The following is a 21,739-nucleotide window of genomic DNA, read 5'->3' on the forward strand; positions in this document are numbered from 1 at the left end:
ACTGCGTTACATCAGTATATTTTCAGTATCGTGAAAACTAGTAGTCAGCCCCAATTTGAAATGCGATATTCGTTTTCAGCACATCCAAAAACCTTTAAAACAAGATTTTTAAGGTAGGTTTTGTGTTGGTCTATCAGGCCACAATGATCAGATTACTATTATTATTATTATTATTATAGTCATTCTGTTTAATGTTTATTTTTTATTATTATAGTCATTTTTTTTAGTAATGTCCAAGATCAGTGCGTGGAAAAAATCTAGCTACCAGAAGTGGATAGAGAATAGAACAGAGTCGTGGAGTCAAGAGATGAAAAATGAAACCATATATTTATTTCAAAAAATTACTTTGGCTTTAATACTTAGCTTCTCTAACTACACAGGACCAGCAAGCCTCACTTCTGGACCTATTTCTGACAACAGTTCTTGAGGATTATGTAACAAGTGTCCGTTACTCAGTTGAGAATGCTGATCATGCTGTGATAATGATAGACATCACTCTAAAGTCTCATCCCCAAGTTGAAGAGCCATTGCTCAAAACGACAAGGTACTACAATAAAGCTGACTAGGATGCCATTCACATCAGAAATGCCGATGGCGAAATATTTTTTCTCTTCCTGTGGAACAGTGCACAAATGAGACACTGAATGGTTCAAATCAGCAATTGAAGCACACGTTCCTACACGGAAGTTCTATAGCAAACTTCATTCTTCCCAATGGTTTACTTCTACTTGTGCAGCTGCCATTGCTCAAAAGCAGCATGCATACCGCAGATTTATCCGACATAAGTCCAGTACAAACAGAGAAAAGTTTATAGAAGCTAGAAGTAATTGTAAGAAAGAAAAAGAGACAGCAAGAGGAGAATACACTGAAACCACCAGAAAACGCATTGAAGCACAGAAATTAGGAACTCGTGACTTCTGGAAAATCTATAAGAGTTTAGTAAATAATGAGCAATCAACAATTCCTCCATCATCAAACAATCATGAGGTTGTTTGCACAGCATCATCAAAGTGGCACTGTGCCTTGTTTGGGGTGAAAATGTAATAAAAAACAAAAATTACCTCCCTGATATAAATTGTCTCTGAGATGGGTATATATGCTGATGACACCACGCTCTATAACAGGCACGAGGGGAAAACGAATGAACCCATACCTAAAGCAATAGTGGGAACCTTAGAGGAAGACCTCAAGTCAGTAGTAGAAGAGGATCAAAAATGGTAACGTTCAATGCTGCCAAGACTAAGCTCGTTTCCTTTAATGATTACAAGAAACCTTCTCAAACATCAATAGATACGGCTAATGATACATTACCTGAAAGTACATTCAAACTCCTCGGCTTAGTGTTCACAGGGAACATAAGTTGGAACAGATACATTGAGATCATTGCCCGGGAGGCTGCGAGGAAGGTGGGCTCTCTCTACCGTGCTAGAAAATTACTTATGCCTGAAAGTACCCTGTACCTCTACAAAGCCACCAGTCGCCTATGTATGGAGTACTGTTGTCACATTTGGGCTGATGCATCTGCTACTTGTCTCTCACTCCTTGACAGGGTTCAAAAGAGAGTTGCTAACCTGATAGGCCCTGAACTGTCATCTAAGCTTCAACCTCTGTCCCATCGACAAAATGTTGCATCCCTCTGCCTGTTTTACAAGTATTTTAATCGTGGATGATGAACTACAAGTCCTTGTACCCCCCTCAACGTAAATACCCCCACAAAGTCCCACTATCACACAGTAGAGATCCCTAGATGTAAGAAAGCCTTCTTCGACTCGCTACAAATATGAAGTGATTGTACAAGCAACATTTTGCTTCCGCGTTTACGCACACGCAATTTTCACGATCGTAAAAACTTGTAGCAACCAACAGCCGCTACTAACAAGCAGAGCAACATCTCACAACTTCGAGATTTGAAATCCATTTTCTCCACACATACACACATACACACACACACACACACACACACACAACAACACGTGAACACACTGAAGACTTTGCCTTTCTTTTTCGTCTCTCGCTCTTAGACAGAATTCAAAAAAGTTTCCAACCCGCACTATCAACCAAACTCCAACTCCTGTCCCATCACTAAAATGTTGTGTCCCTGTGCCTATTTCACAAGTACTTTAATAAAATATACTCGAATAACCCGAGAAGCAACAAAATCTCACCCTTTCACTGTTTAGATCCTGGATGTATTGTTAATATATCTGGGCGAGTCTTATAGCAATTGACACTCGCTACAATCACAGGCAGGAGCTAATTCTCACGATTCGAGATTTGAAATCCATTTTCTCCTGGCTTGTCCAATCACAAGCCAGCTCTCAATCACGTGACAGAGTATATAAAAGGCGAGACCTGAAACCATTAACCCTTTTTCTAGCTGGTCTGCCCAACAGCAAACATCGCCGGGACGCTCTAGCCTCCAGGCTTAACGTGAGTACAAACCAAACTTCTCTTCAAACTACAACTTGCTTCCACCCAAACGAACATTCTTTGTCGTGCTAAAGAACTGTCCTCAACGATACAAGTCACACACACTCATGACAACATGACAACACAGCAACACGCTGAAGTCTTTTTTTTTTTACACGGTGGTCACCACTTATCAAGGCCTGGAAGCCACTCAGGGATAGGGGTTATTGCAAGTACAATACGTTCGTGTGGAGATTTGATTAAGTGTTTACTTAAGGGGGCGGTTCATTAGGAATTTGTTAACGTTGGACTTGAAGATATCCAAGTTGTAGTCAGGTGGGAAGCAGGCTTCTTTCTTTTAATCGGTTTCCTTTGTACCGATGCCTACTAGCTATAAACGCGTGCATGCACCTAAATTCTCCACATGAAAGTACCAAAGCAGCGAGAATTAACATTTACCCTTCGATTTCATTTTGCCTCAGTCAGAGCAAGATTTCTCTCTCTCTCTTTACTTTGCTTTACGCATTTAATTCCAAACCTATCAGACTAAATACAAATATATAGAGAGAGTCCTAGCGACCATACAAGACGTTACAAACATTAACTTTACTGCCAAAATATTTCTTTCTTGAACATTTTAGCTTTATCACTTTCATGACTCTCGTGCTAAACCAGCACATGACGCACAAATAAAAATACATCAACACAACATCATTCGCCTTTCTTATAATTGTTAAATAAAAAATCATGTTGAACTTTTAAAATTCGCCTTTGTCTTAATGCCATTTCTGACAACCTTTTAACTTCATATTTTTGTTGGGGATTCGGAAAACATTTACCTATGCTCACATCACGACCGTGATACAAGGCATCGGTGAATGTCGACCAAGCACCCCACAACTCTAATAGTTTCTTCCCCAGAATTGCTAGACTTTGGAATTCCCTTCCAGGGTCCTGTTTCTCCAACTGTACTAACATGCATAAGTTCAAGTGTAATGTGAACAGCCATCTTGCTGCTCAACTCCCTACATAGTATCCCTACAACATGTCCCTCTCGCCAATCTTTTACAAAAAACACCCGTCCAGCTGAAACCACTGTCAGTAATTTTCCCCACTCTTTATCTGTGCCTAAATCAAAACGTAGATTCCATGAACAAAGATTCTTTCTTAGAAGTGCACGCCTGTGGAACTCTCTTCCGTTTGCCTGCTTCCCACCTGACTACAACTTGGATGTCTTCAAGTCCAACATAAACAAATTCCTGCTGAATCGTCCTTTAAGTATGGCACTTTATCAAATCTCCAATATTAACGATTACTACGATACTATCCCATTGATTACTGTACATTCAATAACTCTTATCCCGAGTGGCTTCCGGGCCTTGATAAGTGGTGACGCAAAAAAAAAAAAAAAAAAGAAGAAAAAAAAAGCTCCCTACATCAAAGTGACACTGTGCTTTGTTTTGGGTGAAAGTGTAATGCAAAAAAAAAAAAACACTTCTTGTGTTAATAATATATAATTTGTGTCACTATCGAGGATGTCAATAGATTGAATAAGACATAACGACAGATCAGCTTCTATAAAAATGGCGTCTTTATTTACATCTCACAAACATGAGTACACCGGTAAGGGGGCGTAACTCCAGCCGGTGAAAACTCTTGTTCAGTCCCTCATGCAACATCTTCCCTTTTCTCAATAATAAAAACAGAAGATAAAGACAAACAAAAAAAAAAACAAAAAAAAAACACAACAAAAAGTCTGATAAGAATTAAAACAGTCTACAAAACACAGTGATCTAGGCATTCCTTGGGCTGACTACCCTCCTACCTAACAGGGATTATTCTGCCCTTTCACTTATGTTTTGAAATCCTTGAATCTCACAGGATCTCTTATTATTCTTCCTGACCGTGTTGTCCGCAACCTTTCCGGACTTGGTTTTGTTGGGGATGGGGTCGGGTTGAGGTTTTCTCTTATTTCACCTTCATATTGAGGTGGTTCTGAGTTACATATCTCTTCTGTACTCTGCCCTGTATTCTTGGGTAACTCGCTCTGCACTTCATATGGCTGGTGTATTCCTGATGTGAGTGGGGGTGTCTCTGCAGTTTTCTTCAAATCTACTCTATTCCGTCGATATAAGTCCCCATCCACTTTTACATGGTATGATCGCTCATCCAGTCTCCTCCATACAACAGCTTTCCTCCACTCTTTTTAACCATTTATGTGTGGTTTCATTCGTACTACATCTCCAGGATACAATGGTTTAAGTGGTTTTACTTTGTGGTTGAAAGAATGTTCTTGCCTCCTGCGGTCTTGCTTCACTGATTTTCTCAGATTTTTTGGCAATTCTGGCTTGAGTAAATCCTCCCTGGTTGGGAGAAGTGTTTTTGTTCTCCTTGACATCAGCTTCTGAGCTGGTGATAAGAGACCTTTGGCTGGTGTATTCCTGTGATCCAACATTGCTAGGTATGGATCAGCCTTATCGTCCATCGCTTTCCGGAAAAGGTTCTTTGCCATTTTTACTGCAGATTCCACTTTGCCATTTGCCTTTCTATTGTATGGACTGACAGGTGTATGTGTAAAACACCACTTTTTTGCAAAGGAAGAAAATTCCTGGCTACTAAACTGAGGCCCATTATCAGTTACGACCTGATCTGGTATTCCATGTCGTGCAAAATGGTGTTTAAGTTTAGTTATCACTGTCTTTGCTTGTGTATTGAGAAGATGATCGATTTGTCAGAAGTTGCTCATATAATCAACTGTGCACAGATAGTCTCTATCTGCAAACTTAAAGAGATCTACTCCCACTTTCGCCCAGGGTCTGTCAGGAACTTCATGGACCATTAATGGTTCTGCCAGGTTGGCCACTTCATATTTTCTACATGTGAGGCACTTTGACACATAGTCTTTGATGTCACTGTTCATATTTGGCCAATACAAGCATTCTCTTGCTCTTCTGCAACATCCTTCTACTCCCAGGTGTGTGGAATGCAGCTTTTCTTTCAACACCGCCCGCTGTGTCAGTGGAACCACTACCCGGTTTCCTCTGAAAATTAAACCATCTTGCACCGTCATTTCATTCCGCATGTTGAAATATGGTCTCACCTCTGGGTCAAGATGTATTTTTTCTTCTGGCCATCCTTCCAGAATTACTTGCTGTAACTGCTGCATGCTTCTCTCTTCCTTCGTGGCTGAGCGCAGTTCAAGCAGCCTTCTCTCTGTTACAGGAATATATTCTGCTTCCTTGACATCATCTTCATCGTCCATATCTTCACTGCTCAATGCATAAATGTATGCTCTTGATAGCGTGTCTGCAAGGAACATTTTCTTACCTGGATGGTACAGAACTGTAGCATCGTAAGCCTGTAGTCGCATCAGCATGTTTTGAAGTCGTTTTAGGCATTTCACCAATTCTTTTTTCATAATCGCCTCCAGTGGCTTATGATCGGTTAGCACTGTTATCTGTCGACCAAACGTATATTGATGAAACCGTTCACATGCGTAGACTACTGCTAGTAGTTCCTTTTCAATCTGTGCATACCGAGTTTCTGTGTCGGTCAGTCCCTCATGCAACATAATTATTTTTTTTTTGTAGTAAAACATTAAGTGTAAAACTAAATTCATCTTTTTTAATAAAATACTTGTTTTATTATTTGATAATACCAGAAGCGTTTTTTGTTTAGTTTAAAAGTATTTTTTTTTTTTTTTTGTTGCTTCGTGATAACACAAGAAGTGCTAAAACTAAAGTAATTTTGGTACTGGTACAGTTTAGTCAAGACATTAAAAAAATGAAAATATCGAAAAAAGGTTATATTTCACGTATCCGTTATGAAACTAAGTTCTCCGAAAAAAAATTTCACTTAATTTCTAGTTTTTTTTTTTTTTTTTTTACAGCGAAAAAACAATTTTTTATTATACCGAGCAAAAGATTCGATTTTTAGGAAGAAAAGCTAGAATTAAAGATGAGAAGGGAGTGTCGGCGCTTAACATGGAGTTATCTCCCCGTAGAACGTGTTTTTCCGCTGTAAACAAAAAAACTACTCGATCAAATTAAATGAAATTTTTTTTCGGAGATCTTCAGTCCATACCGGATACGTACAATATAACCTTTTTTGATATTTTCATTTTTTAATGTCTTCACTAAACTGTACAAGTGCCGTAATTAAAAAAAAAATAAATATATGATTCCGTTTTTCGTGTCTTGACTCCGTTCCGTTCAACCATATCGATTTCAGGTTGTTTGATTTTTCCGAGCACTGGTCTTGGACATTACCTTCTTTATTTATTTATGATTAAATTACCACACCCGGATTTTTTTATCAGTTGTTTTTTTTTTTTAATAATGGGGAATAACTTCATTAGTTACAAGAACGAGCAATGAACAATTGTAATCGAAATTGTTTTTTTTTTGGGGGGGGGGCGCCTAATATATGTTAAACAAACAAACAAACAAACAAACAAAAAACAAAATGGCGGACGGGCGGGTGCGGGTGGTGACCACTGAAAGTCCGAAAATGAATGTTTAAGGTAAATACTTTTCTGTCCTAAATTTAATCGTGATATTCTTTTTCAGCATACCCGAAAACCTTTGTATGTCGTCAAAGTATTGATAAATATTGAGGTAGCATCCAACTAAAAATTTACCCTTTTTTATAAACAAAAAATACCATAAAAATTCAATTAGAAAAATAACAAAAAAGAAGATGGAACAACCGGAAGTGAGATGGAAACAGTAATCGTAAAGATAAGCTGTAAAACTTTCGATGACGTGCGACGAACACGTACGAAATGACTCAAAAAGGCTTCGTTCATGTTAGGCTTTGGACGCACATGCTTTCATATCGCCGGTCGACCGGAAATTGCCGAACACTTACGAAATACAACTTTTTTTTTTTTTTTTTTTTAAACTAAAACAAACGGTATAATATAATCATTGCCTTTAAAATAAATAAATTTGACTGCATAAAAAGAAATCAATTAAAATAAATATTATCAGTCATCCCCTAAAAAAAAAAGGTCACAATTACCCATGATGCCTTGCTGACCTTAGCAATAGTAGTGTGTATAGTATCCCAGCTATCCGTTTCATGAACCATGTGTATTTTCCTTTTGGCTAGTAAAATTCAAAAATTTTATTACTTATATGAATGTGATTTCCATATACGCACGTCTGACCAATTAATAAGATCGTTTAGCTATAAAAGGACACAACATATAGGAGAATAATGCCTAAAGGAAAACGAAAAGGTAAGTTTTGTTATATTTATTTTTATCTATTTTTTTTTTTACTCGGTGGAGAACCCTGGGGGATCAGTTTTCAATGTATTTTTATATGTAAATTGATCCCTGACTTTATAGCCACTAAATTTAACACCAGTTGACACAAAAAACATGGGAGCATATTTTCAATGGCGGGATTTTTTTTCTTCTTCTATATCTAAAATATATTTGTATATTATTTAAATAATCCCGATCGCCTTTTTATTTTTTTTTATTGTTGTTGTTGATCGTTGATATTAATAACAAATTTTGTAATAATTGAGTTTTTGTTTATAATTAATTATTCAGATTTAATTAAAACTTTAAAAAATGTATCGTCTTTTATCGTTTAAGTTTTTTTTTTGTTTGTTTAATTTATTTTATTTAAAAATATTAAATATATTCATTTATATTTTTTTTATGAAATAAAAATTTAGCAAGATGCGAAATTTTTCATAAAAAAAAAAGCATATTTCGAAAAGATCGGAGAATAAATCGGTCGACACGTGGAAATGACAAATGTGAGACTATCAGCCTGATTAATCCAAATAAAACATAGTTGCTTACTTGTGCAGTTTTACGGACCGTACTGAAATAATGTTTTTTTTTTTTTTTAGATAGCCATTGTTAACATGGTGAGAGGAGCTGTGTTAACTATTCTGTACTTTCATCTAACAATTTAATGAACAAAAGATACCGTAAAAATTTAATTAAATTTGAAAATATTATGAAAACAATAACCTGGTAGCTTCTGTGCATACGTACATTTTATATATATATATATATATATATATATAAAATTCTGACACTTTGCTGCTGACTTCCAGTCGCCTATTTCTCTGTATTACCGCATTTTCTTTTAAACTTGAGAACTGTCTTATTAGACTTGTTCTAAAATGTGGTTATCTTGAACTTTTAAGCTTTAAGATAGCTGCCATTTAAACAACATTATTTTAACTAAATTAATGTTAGTTTTATAACAGTTTGGGTTATCCTTTACGGAGATGGTCCCGATGTCCGCCTCGTTCTGAGTTCGGGGAGAGGCCGTCTGACGTAGGCGGTGTCGAGGCAGAAAATTACCCTAACCCTAAAATATGCGATAGGTCACAGGCAGATGCTTTTACAAATATTGTGAAACAAATCACAGAATTTTACAGGGTTAACTAACCACGTGGAACTATTCTAATCATGTGGACAGTTTTTTTGTTTTTAAATTCTAATTATTTGAACTGTTTATTTTGTAAAATTTCAATTATTTGAACTGTTGAATTATCAAAAATTTGAACTGTTTATTTTGTAAAACTCTAATTATTGGAACGGCTTTTTTTTCTCCTTAAGTTAACAACTGGGCACTTTATTGAAGGGGTAATTTTCTGCCTCGACACCGCCTACGTCAGACGGCCTCTCCCCGAGCTCAGAACGAGGCGGACGTTGGGACCATCTCCGTAAAGGTTACCAACAGTTTGGTTCAATTAAATTTTAATGACCCAACAATATTGCTATAAAACTAGAACCATTTCTTAAAGAATTTTTGGCGCTTCTACAGAATTGGGACGAAATTTTGTTGCCGATAAATGGAGTTTTCAGATAAAACAATGGTTTCAATGGATATTTTTGTCAATTCTAATAAATTACAATGGTATCTTCCGAATTATGTAGTCACAATTACCTGAATATTACCGAATTATTTAAAAAAAACCCAACTTTAATCACGTTAGCAGGTGAAAAATTGCCGACATCTTGTTTAAATCAAAACGGGAAATTACCTCCCTTTCAAATTCTATGTCTTACATTAGCAAATACGATCGTTTCCATCAAATTCTATTTTCTATTTTTTTTTTTTCAATAAATAATTTTCTACCTTATCGATTTTCGTAATTTTTGGATATAACCCTCTTAAAAATACGAGGAAAAAAATACGATGAATACGTAGATACAATTGTTTGGGTTTGTATTACTGTACACATAGATTCGAAAAAGTTGTCAAAAAACAAATATATAACAAATAAATGTTATCAAAGGCAAGATAAGTTACTTTTCTACCAAACTGGATATATTTTTCGTGTTTTTATTCAATGTAACATGTTTATTCAGCTCGAAAACCATACAGTGTTTACCGATGTATTGGAAAATTCAAGATGGCGTCTGACTCCCTCTTTAACACGGTAAGTTTGGGAAAAGGTGTTATAAATGGAAAAATTAGAAAAAATACTATTAAAATCCCGTCCAATATATGTCAAGCTATGTCACGGTAACATATATTGAGCAAGTTTTTAACAGTATTTTATCCAGTTTTTTATTTATAACATCTTTTCCCAAACTTACGGTGTTAAAGAGGGAGTCAGACGCCATCTTGAATTTTCCAATACATCGGTAAACACTGTATGGTTTTCGAGCTGAATAAACATGTTACATTGAATAAAAACACGAAAAAGATATCCAGTTTGGTAGAAAAGTAACTTATCTTGCTTTTGATAACATTTATTTGTTATATTTTTGTTTTTTTTGACAACTTTTTCGAATCTATGTGTACAGTAATACAAACCCCCATTGTTTTCATGTGAAATTCAGTTTTACGATTTCCGGAACTTCGTCCCAATAGTGTAGAAGCGCCCGAAATCTTTTTCAATCGCCACTATCTTAAAGCTGAAAAGTTCAAGATAACGAAAAATCTCCGTAAATGTTGGACATTACATCGGCCGAAACGTTTAATACGATAGTGTCACTTTCTCCTTTTCGTTAAGAAACCATAATGCTTTAAGGTTATAGTCAAGATTGTCTGCTCTTTTACACTTCCGGTTTTTACTGTCCGTTTTGCTGGATAGTTGGACATGGTCAAGTGGACAAGAAAGCCATTCTTAACATGGTGAGGGGGATACATTAAATGAGAAGAAAAGAGTTTGTTTTATAATCCACAGATTCGAAAAAGTTTTAAAAATTCAAATATATAACAAACAAATGTTACCAAAGGCAATATAACTTACCCTTCTACCTAGCTGAGGCGCCAGGCGGTTTGTAGTAATTTTACTTAATGTAAGATGTTTATTTGGCTCAGAAAACAACTAATGTCAACCTGTATACGAACACAAGGAAAAGTTGGACACGTAAGAAATACATTGCGGCTATTTTTTTACTCTTGTGCTCGAATACAGGTTGACATTACTTGTTTTTCGAGACAAACATTTTACATTAAGTAAAAACACTACAAACCGCTCCAGCTTATCTTGCTTTTGGTATAATTAAAACTTTGATCGTACATGTTGGATGTTGGAATGAAAACTCGACCGAAAAATATGATCGCCATCTTTACAAACAAGTCAAAACCGACTAGCTATAAAATGATGACAGTAGTTTATAAGGTGCTTTCGCGGTTTCACGAGTACAAAGAAATTTGCTATATATTTTTTTCCTAAGTTGTTTGAAGATGGTCATGCCGAAACTAAATAAGGTATTTTTTTTTTTTACCTGCCCCAGGCAGCGTAGTATAAACACCCCCAACCTCCCCATGTTAAGAACGACTTTCGGAATTGGGGGAGAGATATTCCGAAAACCGTTCTTAACACGGGGAGGTTGGGGGTGTTTATACTACGCTGGGGCAGGTCATAAAAAAATACCCTAAATAATTTAAGTGACTGAAATAGGAATCACGTTCTTAGGCGCCTTCAACAGTAAATGTTTTCTTGTAGTAAAATTATTGAATTATTTTATGAATAACAATTTTTTTTTTCTAAACAAAAACATGTTTAAAACGAAGAATTCAACACAACTTTCTATTTATTGGTCTTTATTTAAACTTTGTTCTCAGGGTGTTTTAATTTTCATTATATTATTTTCGTATATGAACCTGCCACGCTAAATAAAAAAACTACTTGATACATTTGCGTGATTTTTGGAATATGACATTTTTTTTTTTTAATTTAACTTCTAAATAAGAACCAAAAATTTTTGCTTACATCAATCATTCTGGAAATACAAAAACTATAAAATAAAAAAAAAAAATCTTTTAGAGTGAGTGGTGGTTAACTTTAGCATTTAAATAGAGCGTAAAACGAACATGATCACAGTTCTTGGTCACAAAATGTACGGCAGAACGGGTAACCACTTTATGCTTGTGTAGATTAGTGATGTTTTAAACCAATACATTCCAGGTGAAAGCATTGTTACAAGCGTGTCTGATCTAAATGTGTTGTATTTTTAACAAACAAAAAAATCATCCACAATAACATTCTGCCTTTTTTTTTTTTTTTTTTTTTTTTTTTTTTTTTTTTTTTTTTTTTTTTTTTTTTTTTTTGTGTGTTTAAAAATGGTGGACCTTTCATTTAAGTCAAGGGAGATAAGTCAGTTCGTCACAATGAATTGGCTGCATAATATTCCACATTAAAACGATAAAACTCAATCAGTTTCTTTTACTTTTATTTATTTTTCTACTGGATCATCTGTTGCAAGTGGGTCAATATTAGATTGGTGCCGATCGGCTGTAACTCTAAGAAACTAGACATGGGGGGGGGCAAATGGCAAAGAGAAGACAAACGTGGTTGGGCAATTGAAAAGAAACGTGTTTATTTCGACTTAAATCCACAAGGGTATATAATGAAAGTCGATCAATGAAAATTCTGGATAACTGAAAAGGTTAAATGTGGATCCTGTACAGCCTGGAATGATGTCATGAGGAGATTGGCGTGGTTTGATGAGATGACTCTGGTAGGTCAAGTCAGTGTGGATGTGGTCAAGTGTTAAATCGACAGGAGCAGAGATTGTAGGAAAAACTGGATTCTAGAGCTGAGCATCGACAGTCACTGAATTAGAGGACCGGATGTCAATAAGCACCGAAACAGGGAGCCTAACGCTATAGGTGTAACGGATGTGTTTGTATCAGCAGCAACTGCATGCCATATATGCAAATGACCAAGCCAGTGTGCAATATGACGTCACAGCGAAGGAAGAAAAAAAAAAGGAACATGCGTGGACGGCATGAAAAAAAAAACAAAAAAACGTGCGGACAGCAGATGACTGTAAAAAGCAGGTGTAAGATGAAAAAGTAAATGACAAGGCAGACGAGATTAACTTTAAAAAAAAACTTAAAACAAGAGGCAGTGCATTATGGAAAGTACCGTGAATAAGTGCATTTTATTTCAACTGAAAAAGCGGAATCAAATTTCTTTTGTTTCCTTGTGACTGCTCAGACGTAACATATTAGGTCAGAGTCTAAAATGTAATGGCCATATTACATAGGCAGGAACTGCTGGAAGGAGTCGCTGACAATTGCTGGAGCATGAGGCACTGGAGTCGGAAAACTAAAAGCTGGAAAGTTCTGGAGTGAGTTGCAGCCACAGAAACCAGAAACTACAGAAGTCTGAGTATGAACTGAACTGGAGTCGGGTGAATGAAGTCGGCAACAAGGTGTGAAAGATTGAATTCCATTCTAATAATTTGAAAACTGCCCTGAAAAGTGCAATTTGATTTGCTGCTGCTGTCAGAGGTGGGGTGGGGGGGGCTTCCTGATTCCCTGATTGAGATTTTTTTTCTGGTTGGAGTTTGAATTCGTTTAGAAGGAAGCTCACTGCAGTGTACGTGGCTAGGTCCCAATCAATTCTAATTAATAAACGCTTTGAAAATATGAACAAATCCCCGACAAACGCATCAGGAGTTACTTGTTGGATTACAAAAGGTGCAAAAAAAAAAAAAAATACAACTTGTCATGCAAGAGCAAATAGTTTGAGATATACAAATAAAAAAAAAAGAAGTAAAGGCGGGTTTGTATTACTGTACACATAGATTCGAAAAAGTTGTCAAAAAACAAATATATAACAAATAAATGTTATCAAAGGCAAGATAAGTTACTTTTCTACCAAACTGGATATATTTTTTGTGTTTTTATTCAATGTAACATATTTATTCAGCTCGAAAAACATGCAGTGTTTACCGATGTATTGGACAATTCAAAATTGCGTCCGACTCTCTCTTAAACATGGTAAGTTCGAGAAAAGGTGTTATAAATAATAAACTAGACAAAATACTATTAAAAAAACACCGAATATATGTCAACCTATGTCACGGTAATATATATTGAGCGAATTTCTAACAGTATTTTGTCTAGTTTATTATTTATAACACCTTTTCCCGAACTTACCGTGTTTAAGAGAGAGTCGGACGCCATTTTGAATTTTCCAATACATCGATAAACACTGCATGTTTTTCGAGCTGAATAAACATGTTACATTGAATAAAAACACAAAAATTATATCCAGTTTGGTAGAAAAGTAACTTATCTTGCCTTTGATAACATTTATTTGTTATATATTTGTTTTTTGACAACTTTTTCGAATCTATGTGTACAGTAATACAAACCCGTAAAGGCAAATGGGAATTCGTGTGAAATATACATACATGAATATATATGTGTATATATATTTCACATGAATTCTTATTCGCCTTCTCTTCCCCTTTACTTGTATATCTCGGTATTTGCTCTTGCATGACAATTTAATTTGTTTGTTTGTATCTTTTGATATCCAACGATTAACTCCTGATGAGTTTGGTGAAAGGGTTTGTTCGTGTATTATTTTCGAAGTGCTGTATATTTTTTGTACAGTAAAAAAGTTATTTGATAAACACCCGAATTTGTTGCGTTCAAAAATATCTGGGATTTTACTTGATAAAACTTAGTTTTTGGTTAACGTCATATGCCAGTATTGACTGGGTGTGAAGAACGTTGAACCGCATGTGTTTTTTTTTGAGGATGTGTCTTAACGCCCACATGTTTTAGAAAAAATGTTTACATTTGCGATAGTCTCACACAAACAAACTGAACGGTAAACTGATACCGTGACACATTTTTCATAATTTGTAAGCCTCATTTGAATTGAGATCCATAAATGGAATTAGTGGCATCTTGTTTCTATGACCCATATATATGTCTATGAACTTCTTATTTTTTTGTGTTCATCCCAAACAAGGCATAGAGCCACTTAGGCATATAAGGGGCTACTGTGTGAGAAAATTAATCTCACAAACTGTGTGAGAAAATTAATCTCACAAACTCAATGCTCCCTGGTAGAGGCAAAATAAATTCACAAATTACAAAACCATACCTTTTTAAACTCAAAATTTATTCAGTTATAACAGCAAAGAAAGGTTATTGGTCCTGGTACAGTCCTTGCAAAACGATGGACTAGTTTTGCCTCCCAAATAGGGAGCCAGTAGTTAACTCCTTCGAAAGGATCCGTGATAATTCATGGTGTTCTCGGCAAGAATTCTGTGCCTTTAATTAGGCATTAATCGAGTCCCTTGGGACTCTAATTGAATTGAGAAAAGTTCAAATATTTACATGATATAAACATTATGAAAATGTTCAAATGATGCCATCCTCTAATTGGGATATCTTCGGCACAATTAAAGGTGTCTCTGCTTGTAGAGATTTCAAGTCCTTTTTTTTTTTACCAAAAATTTAGGTGATATAACATGAATTGCGGCAGCTCCATTCTCGATAAGACCTTCTTCTCGGAGCCGCCCTTTGGTGAGTCTTTCCTGCCAAGCGTTTTATCGTAGACTGAAAGGAAATAAATGATTATAAAAAGGGCGCCAAGTAATTTACTTGGCTCATACAAATAAACCAATCACAGGCTGTCTATTAGAATTGTGCATAGGCGGCCTAAAACAATGAATCATGACATGTAACTGGAAATTTCTCACAACTGTTTTGGACTGTGTTTACAGGGTACTATGTTATGGAGATGAGTGAGATATCAATTCACATTACATTTAAACTATTGCATGTCAATAGTCAGGAAAGCAGGAAATATGGAGGGAATGCCAAAGTCTAGCAGTCCAAAGGAAGAAGCTATTAGAGTAGATTTTCCAGCATTTATGGATCTCTACAGTGAAGGGGTGGGATTTTGCTGCTGAATAGGTTAATCGGGGGGGTAATTATGGTTAACAGGCAAAAGTGCTGACTTCATCAGAGCACATTCCATTAAAATACTTGTAAAGCAGGCACAGGGATACAACATTGCAGTGATGGGACAGAGGTTGGAGCTTAGTTGACAGTGTGAGATCTATTAGATTGGAGATTATCTTTTGGACCTTGTCTAAGAGTGAGAGACGAGTGGCAGATGCACTAGCCAAAATGTGACAAAAATATTCCATGCATGGGCGAATGGTGACTTTACAGCGATATAGGGTACTCTCAGGTGTGAGTAATTTTCTAACATGATAGAGGGAGCCCACCTTTGCAGCAGACTTGGCAATGTCCTCTGTATTTGTTCCAGTTCGTGTTGTCTGTGAATGTTAAGCCGAGGAGTTTGAAGGAAGAGGTCTGAGGTTAAGGCATTATTTGTCGTGGCTATCATTAGTCGAGAAGGCGTCTTGTAATTTTGATTTGGCTAACATGTTGAGAGATAACTTGGTCGTCTTTCCTGAAGGACAGACGACCAAGTTAACGAATGGATGTCGATCCATATCAAGCAACTGCTTGGACAACTGTCAACAAAATGATTTTTTTTTTTTTTAACTCCTGTTAACCCCTTACAAAGCATATCGGCACTTGGACGTAAGGGGCTACTATTTGGGGCCATGTCGATTAACAAGATATTTGTTTATATTACATTTAGACTTCTGCATATCAGTACAGCCAGGGAAGCAGGCAGCAGGAAGAGAATTCCAAAGTCTAGCTGTTCGAGGGAAGAAATTATTAGAATAGAAAGCTTTCTGGCATTTGGGGACATCAATAGTGAAGGGGTGTGATTTTGTTGCTAAGCGGGTTTGTCGGGGATATGTACGTCAAGGGGGTACAAATGAAATGAGTTCATCAGAAAATATTTCATTAAAATATTTGTAAAACAGGCGCAATGATGTAACATTGTGGCGATGCGACAGGGGTTGGAGCTTAGTTGACAAAGTGGGACCGATTTAGATTGACATCTCTTTTTTGGACTTTATCTAAGAGGGAGAGGCTAGTGGTAGATGCCCCAGCCCAGATGTGGCAACAATACTCTATGCATGGGTGAATGGTGGCCTTGTAAAAGTATAGGATACTCTCAGGTGTGAGTAGTCTTCTAGCTCGATAGAGGGAGCCCACCTTCTTTGCAATGTCCTCTATTTGTTCCAGTTCATATTGTTCATATTCTGATATTTTGTATCAATTTTAATCTCATCTTAGTTTTGACTAGGGGGAAAAAAAATCTGTCGTACGTTATTATGAATCTTCGTCGTTGATGTATGATTGCTGATAAATAATTCAAAATAGATTTTATTTTTGTTATTTGAATTTTTCGGACTATTTTTCCCATCTTGATATTTTCGCAATGGTTTGACCGATGTAACCTCTGACCTTCAGGTGTATCTTTTCGGACTCGAGAAATCTACAAGCACCAGCGTTGTGATGAATAAAATACTTTGTCAAAATTTAATAAAGTCAAACTCTTCTGGAAGTTGAAGGTTCAATCCTTAGTGTGGGCGATACTCAAAATGCAATCACAAATAACTTCTACATAGTTATGGCTGACAGAACAAAAGCCTACTCAGGTCTCTATGAGCAAATTTATCTTTAGTTGACCTTTGACAACTAAATATTTTCGTTTACTAGCCAAATAGAAAAGTTACTAGCCAAACCCACATGATTTTTAGAATATGACATCTTCGTTCTGTGATGAGTATGTACATCATAAATATTTTTCTGTATTTTTTTAATAAGTGTAATTCTAAATATACAACAAATTTTATGTTGATATTTGAAAGTATGAGCATTCTAATTTCTTCAGATGTTTTTTTTTTCGTTAAAAAAGAGTATATAGTTCTATTAAACTTTTATTGTTTAAATAATTTGACTTTGTTTTATTAAAAAAAAAAATGAAAAGATTTTTCTCTCAGTAGGGAGCTTTGGAAGATTATCAGTGAAAGAATTGCAATCGTCAAAAGATAAGCGTTTCATTATTTCTAGTCGACACTTTGAAAAATCACTCGCAAATGCGACTGTTTCACTCGCAATGTAGAGTCCTGCTACGACCCCTGTGGATAAAATATAGGGTTCCGTGCAGATTTTTGAGTTCAACAAGATACACCTGAAGAAGATCAGAGGTAACATCAGCTGAAACATTGCGAAACACTAAAGATGAGAATAGCAGTCCAAATAATCAATCCTCATCTCAAAAATTACGGAATGCTGATTTTATTTCTTCGATCTGTGATCGACAGCTATTGTCTAGTCTGTACAGATCACAATAACTGGCCTGGGACCATCTGCTGTCTGCTAGCCCTATCTAATTCTATCATAGTGAATTACGCTCTCTGATCAAGTGGATGCTTGGTATCAATCGACATCCAATCTGTCACTGTCCGCATCTCTTGGTCATCTGTCTTGTCGACCAAAGCAACAACATCTTGCCAGCCCATTTTCTGGTCCGATATATCCAATACTTTGACTGTGCAGCAACATTGAGTGGTGGCCATTTTTTTTTTTTTTTTTTTTTCTTGCCAGTTTTAGTGGTCAACCAGGTTTCTGATCCGTAAAGTTGGCAGCACAATGCTGTCAAACATTTTCGCAGTAATGGTCGGGTCGACCATTTTGTTGCAAATCACTTCTGTAATGGACATGCGGATGGTTCTCCTGCGTATCACTATAACATTGTGTTGATTGGCAGTTGACTAACAACGATTCCGGGCTGAACTCTATCTAGGCACTAGCAAGGCTACTTGAAATTACCTGGGCCAAAAGTCTAACATAACTTTCGTTTCTTTCTCTCTTCCCCTTCTCCGTTTTCCCCCCTCTTTTTTGCGCAGCCCATTTTTTTCTCTGCAGCTTTTTTGAAAATGATTTCATTTAATGAAAATATTGTTGGTTTTAGCATCGTAAATTATGATATGAAAACATGATTTTCTTAATAGTCACGTAAAGACATTTTTCACGAAAAATACATTTTCTATTACTGTTATCATGTTTGTTACATTTAAAAAAATTTGTTGCAATTTTTTTTTTTTTTTGTTTTTTTAACGTTTTGATAAAAAATATTGTTGCATTGAGCGTCCTAAATTATGAGATGAAAAAAATGAACGAATCTCTTAGTAAGCAAGAGTTGTCTCCCTCTGCGCAATGACAAATTGTAAAACGGCGCTGGTTTCTGTGGCTTTTTAACATTTTCTGAAGTAGAAAAAAAAAAGCATCAAATGCAGGTAGTGCCCTGCTTGATCTTACACGACAACGTCAACATGCTCGTTGCACCGAATACAGGATTTAAAGAATAAGGATATAAAATGATTTTTAGCACATCAGAAATATGACATTTACACGGCGGAACGATAAAAATGTTGCCCTAAAGAAGGGAACACTGCATCTTTATTTTAAAACTTTTATTGAAAAAAAAAACAATTCAGGCAACTTGATTGTGTAGTAGAGCTGACATCTATTCAATGTAGCCGCCTTCAGCCTCAATCAATACCTTGATACGGGTCCGGAACTGGGAGCATACTTTTTTCTATAAACGCTGACAGGAGCTGCTTGAATACTCAGCGGGTGGATGCGATGAGGCTAGTTTTGGTGTTGTGGAAGGTCATGTTGGTGATGTTCTCGACATATGACCAAACAAAGTAATCCAGTTGGGTTCAGATCGGGGGAGGAGATAAGGGTACAAAATGTTAGCACTCCGTCTGAAACCAAACCTGGGTCTCTTTGGATTTGTGGACCGGCGCAGAGTACTGCTGTCACCTGATTGCACCAGGGGGTCACCAAACTCTTCAGCACATCTAGGTACACTTTGGTGTTGATTTTTAAGCCAACTTTGAAGATGCGAGGTGGCATGATGTGGCCCTCACTTGAAACTACACAAAATACCATAACCGTAGCTAGAAATTCTGGTTGCCCCCTTAAGGGCCATTATAGGGGTAAAATTGCCCCAAAATTGTTCATCCGTTCACATTTTTCTCAATAACCATGCCTTGAATTATTTTAAAAAATTTGCACAAACATTAGTCATGGTGAAAGTAAGTTTTTCGCTCATGGAGTGGACCTTGCATGCTCAGCTTGTTTATTTTATTTCTTTATTTTTAAAATCAGTACCATATATTAGGTACAATATGATATTCAATAGACCATTGGCTCTTTAATAATAAATATGTAATCCGTATGAATTAAACTATATTTACGCGTATTTTACAACCAGGCAATAATAAAGTTTACTTCTAAAGAAATTGCAAGTTTTACTCTAATAATAAATAGAAGAGTTCTTATGATAGCAGGGGAGATAACTGCAGTTATAGCGGATCTCTGGTTCATGAAACTGTGTTTTATATTTGCAATAATTTTAAAAGAATTATTCATTACATCTTTCTGACGTCACCGTACAATTCCGATTTTTTTTTTTTTTTTTTTTTTTTTTTTTTTACATACTCCAAAGCAAAGATTGATTTTTATTTATTTATTTTTTTGTTTTTTACTTCAAACCAGATATATTGTCACTTGGACATAACAGGTACCTACTTGGGACCAGGTTTATTACAGAGAACTATGTTGGGCGAGATGTCAGTATACATTGCTTTTAAACTTCTGCATGTTAGTACAAGCAGGTAAGGGGGGGGGGGAATTTCAAAGTCTATCAGTTCGAGGGGAAGGAGCTATTATAGTAGGCCTTTTGGCATCTAGGGACCTCTGGAATGAAGGGGTGGAATTTTGTTGCTTAGCAAGTTTGTCAAGGAGGGTAAAATGTGCATCGAGTCCATCAGAGCCCATTCCATTAAAATACTTGTTAAACAAACACAGAGATGCAACATTGTGGTTGACAGTGCTGTATACGATTTTGGTGTTTTAACTTATTTTTAAAGCGTTTATTTAGTTTGATAAAGCAACTGGTATTGAGTAATACGTTAGAACAAGAAAAAATGGCAGACATGCGACAGTCATCATCGGAGTTTCGATAATCCTCGAAAATATAAGATTAAATAATAATGGTATCGTGACATTTATGGGTTCAATTTCTATCAGTATTTCTAATTTTCTATTTTAATGATGATCAAGACTCAAATGACGAGACCGTCAGCCATTTTGTTCTCAAAACTTAAGCACTCAACAAGTGAACGCCTGCGGAACTGTCTTCCGATTTCCTTCTCTCCAGCTGACTACAATCTGATTGTCTTCAAGGCCAACGTAAACAAGTTCTTGATGAGCCATTCCACTTAAGTTAACAAATTTACCGAATTTCCATTAATAACGATTACTATATTGTCCAATTGACTACTGTACACTCTTAACCTTTATCCTCGAGTGGTGTCTGGGCCTTGATAAGTGGTGATACCTATGTAAAAAAAGAAAAGAAACAGTCAATAAACTCTTTAAAATAAGTTAAAACACAAAATACATATCCAGGTTAGAAGAGTAACTTATGTTACCTTTAGTAACATTTATTTATATTTTTTCATTTTTTACTACTTTTTCGTTTTATTTATAGCAAAAGATGTACCTCCAACGTGCGCCACAGTTCCCCCCCCGTATGTAACACGATGTAACTGGAATTTAATGTAATATTATCATTCTAACTTTTTTACCATTTAAAAGAAGAAACTTCAAATAAACCGCTAATATTTTAAAAAAAAATTTTACAGCATACAAAAATAATGAAAATGTGAGACAAAAATCGTGTTTACATTATTGACGCTTTAAAACAACGTTGAACCAGTCAAACTCTTTGAGGGTGTTACCCTCAACGGGGACACCCTCGAAGAGGTTGACCGGTTCAAATACCTTAGCTCCATAATCGCCGCAACGGGCCATGGTGAGGACCTTTTTTTTCTCTTCCCTGCAACCTCTCTCCCACAGGAGAGACATTGCAAGCCTGTCTTTGTTGTATCGTTACTTCCATGGCAAGTGCTCGTCTAAGCTCCAATCGCTGGTCCCCCCCCCCTCGTCAATCTTTCACGATAAACACTCGTCTACTGAAACCACTGTCAAAAATTTTCCCCACTCCTTATCTGTACCAAAACGTAGATTCCATGAACAAGGCTTCTTTCTTAGAAGTGCACGCCTGTGGAACTCTCTTTCGTTTGCCTGTTTCGCACCTGACTACAACTTGGATGTCTTCGAGTCCAACATAA

General features: G+C 36.2%; 1 protein-coding gene across 2 annotated transcripts in view; it reads left to right on the top strand.

Moving 5' to 3' along the window:
- The first annotated feature begins 6,631 nt into the window (after positions 1–6,631).
- Positions 6,632–21,739, top strand: part of LOC145265613 (interferon-related developmental regulator 1-like) — an 89,755-nt gene continuing 74,647 nt past the window's right edge. The window contains exon 1 of one of the 2 annotated variants that reach the window (XM_080121640.1): positions 6,632–6,931. Coding sequence is in view for 1 of the 2 variants with exons in the window: in XM_080121634.1 (XP_079977760.1) it covers positions 7,630–7,651 (22 nt within the window). In the remaining variant the exon portion in view is untranslated. Of the gene's footprint in view, positions 6,932–7,452; positions 7,652–21,739 lie in introns of those variants that run through there. The other variant, XM_080121634.1, reaches the window with a different exon arrangement.

This window comes from Euprymna scolopes, chromosome 40, assembly GCF_053919585.1.
Source record: "Euprymna scolopes isolate OS-2025 chromosome 40, ASM5391958v1, whole genome shotgun sequence".
Taxonomy (NCBI): domain Eukaryota; kingdom Metazoa; phylum Mollusca; class Cephalopoda; order Sepiida; family Sepiolidae; genus Euprymna; species Euprymna scolopes.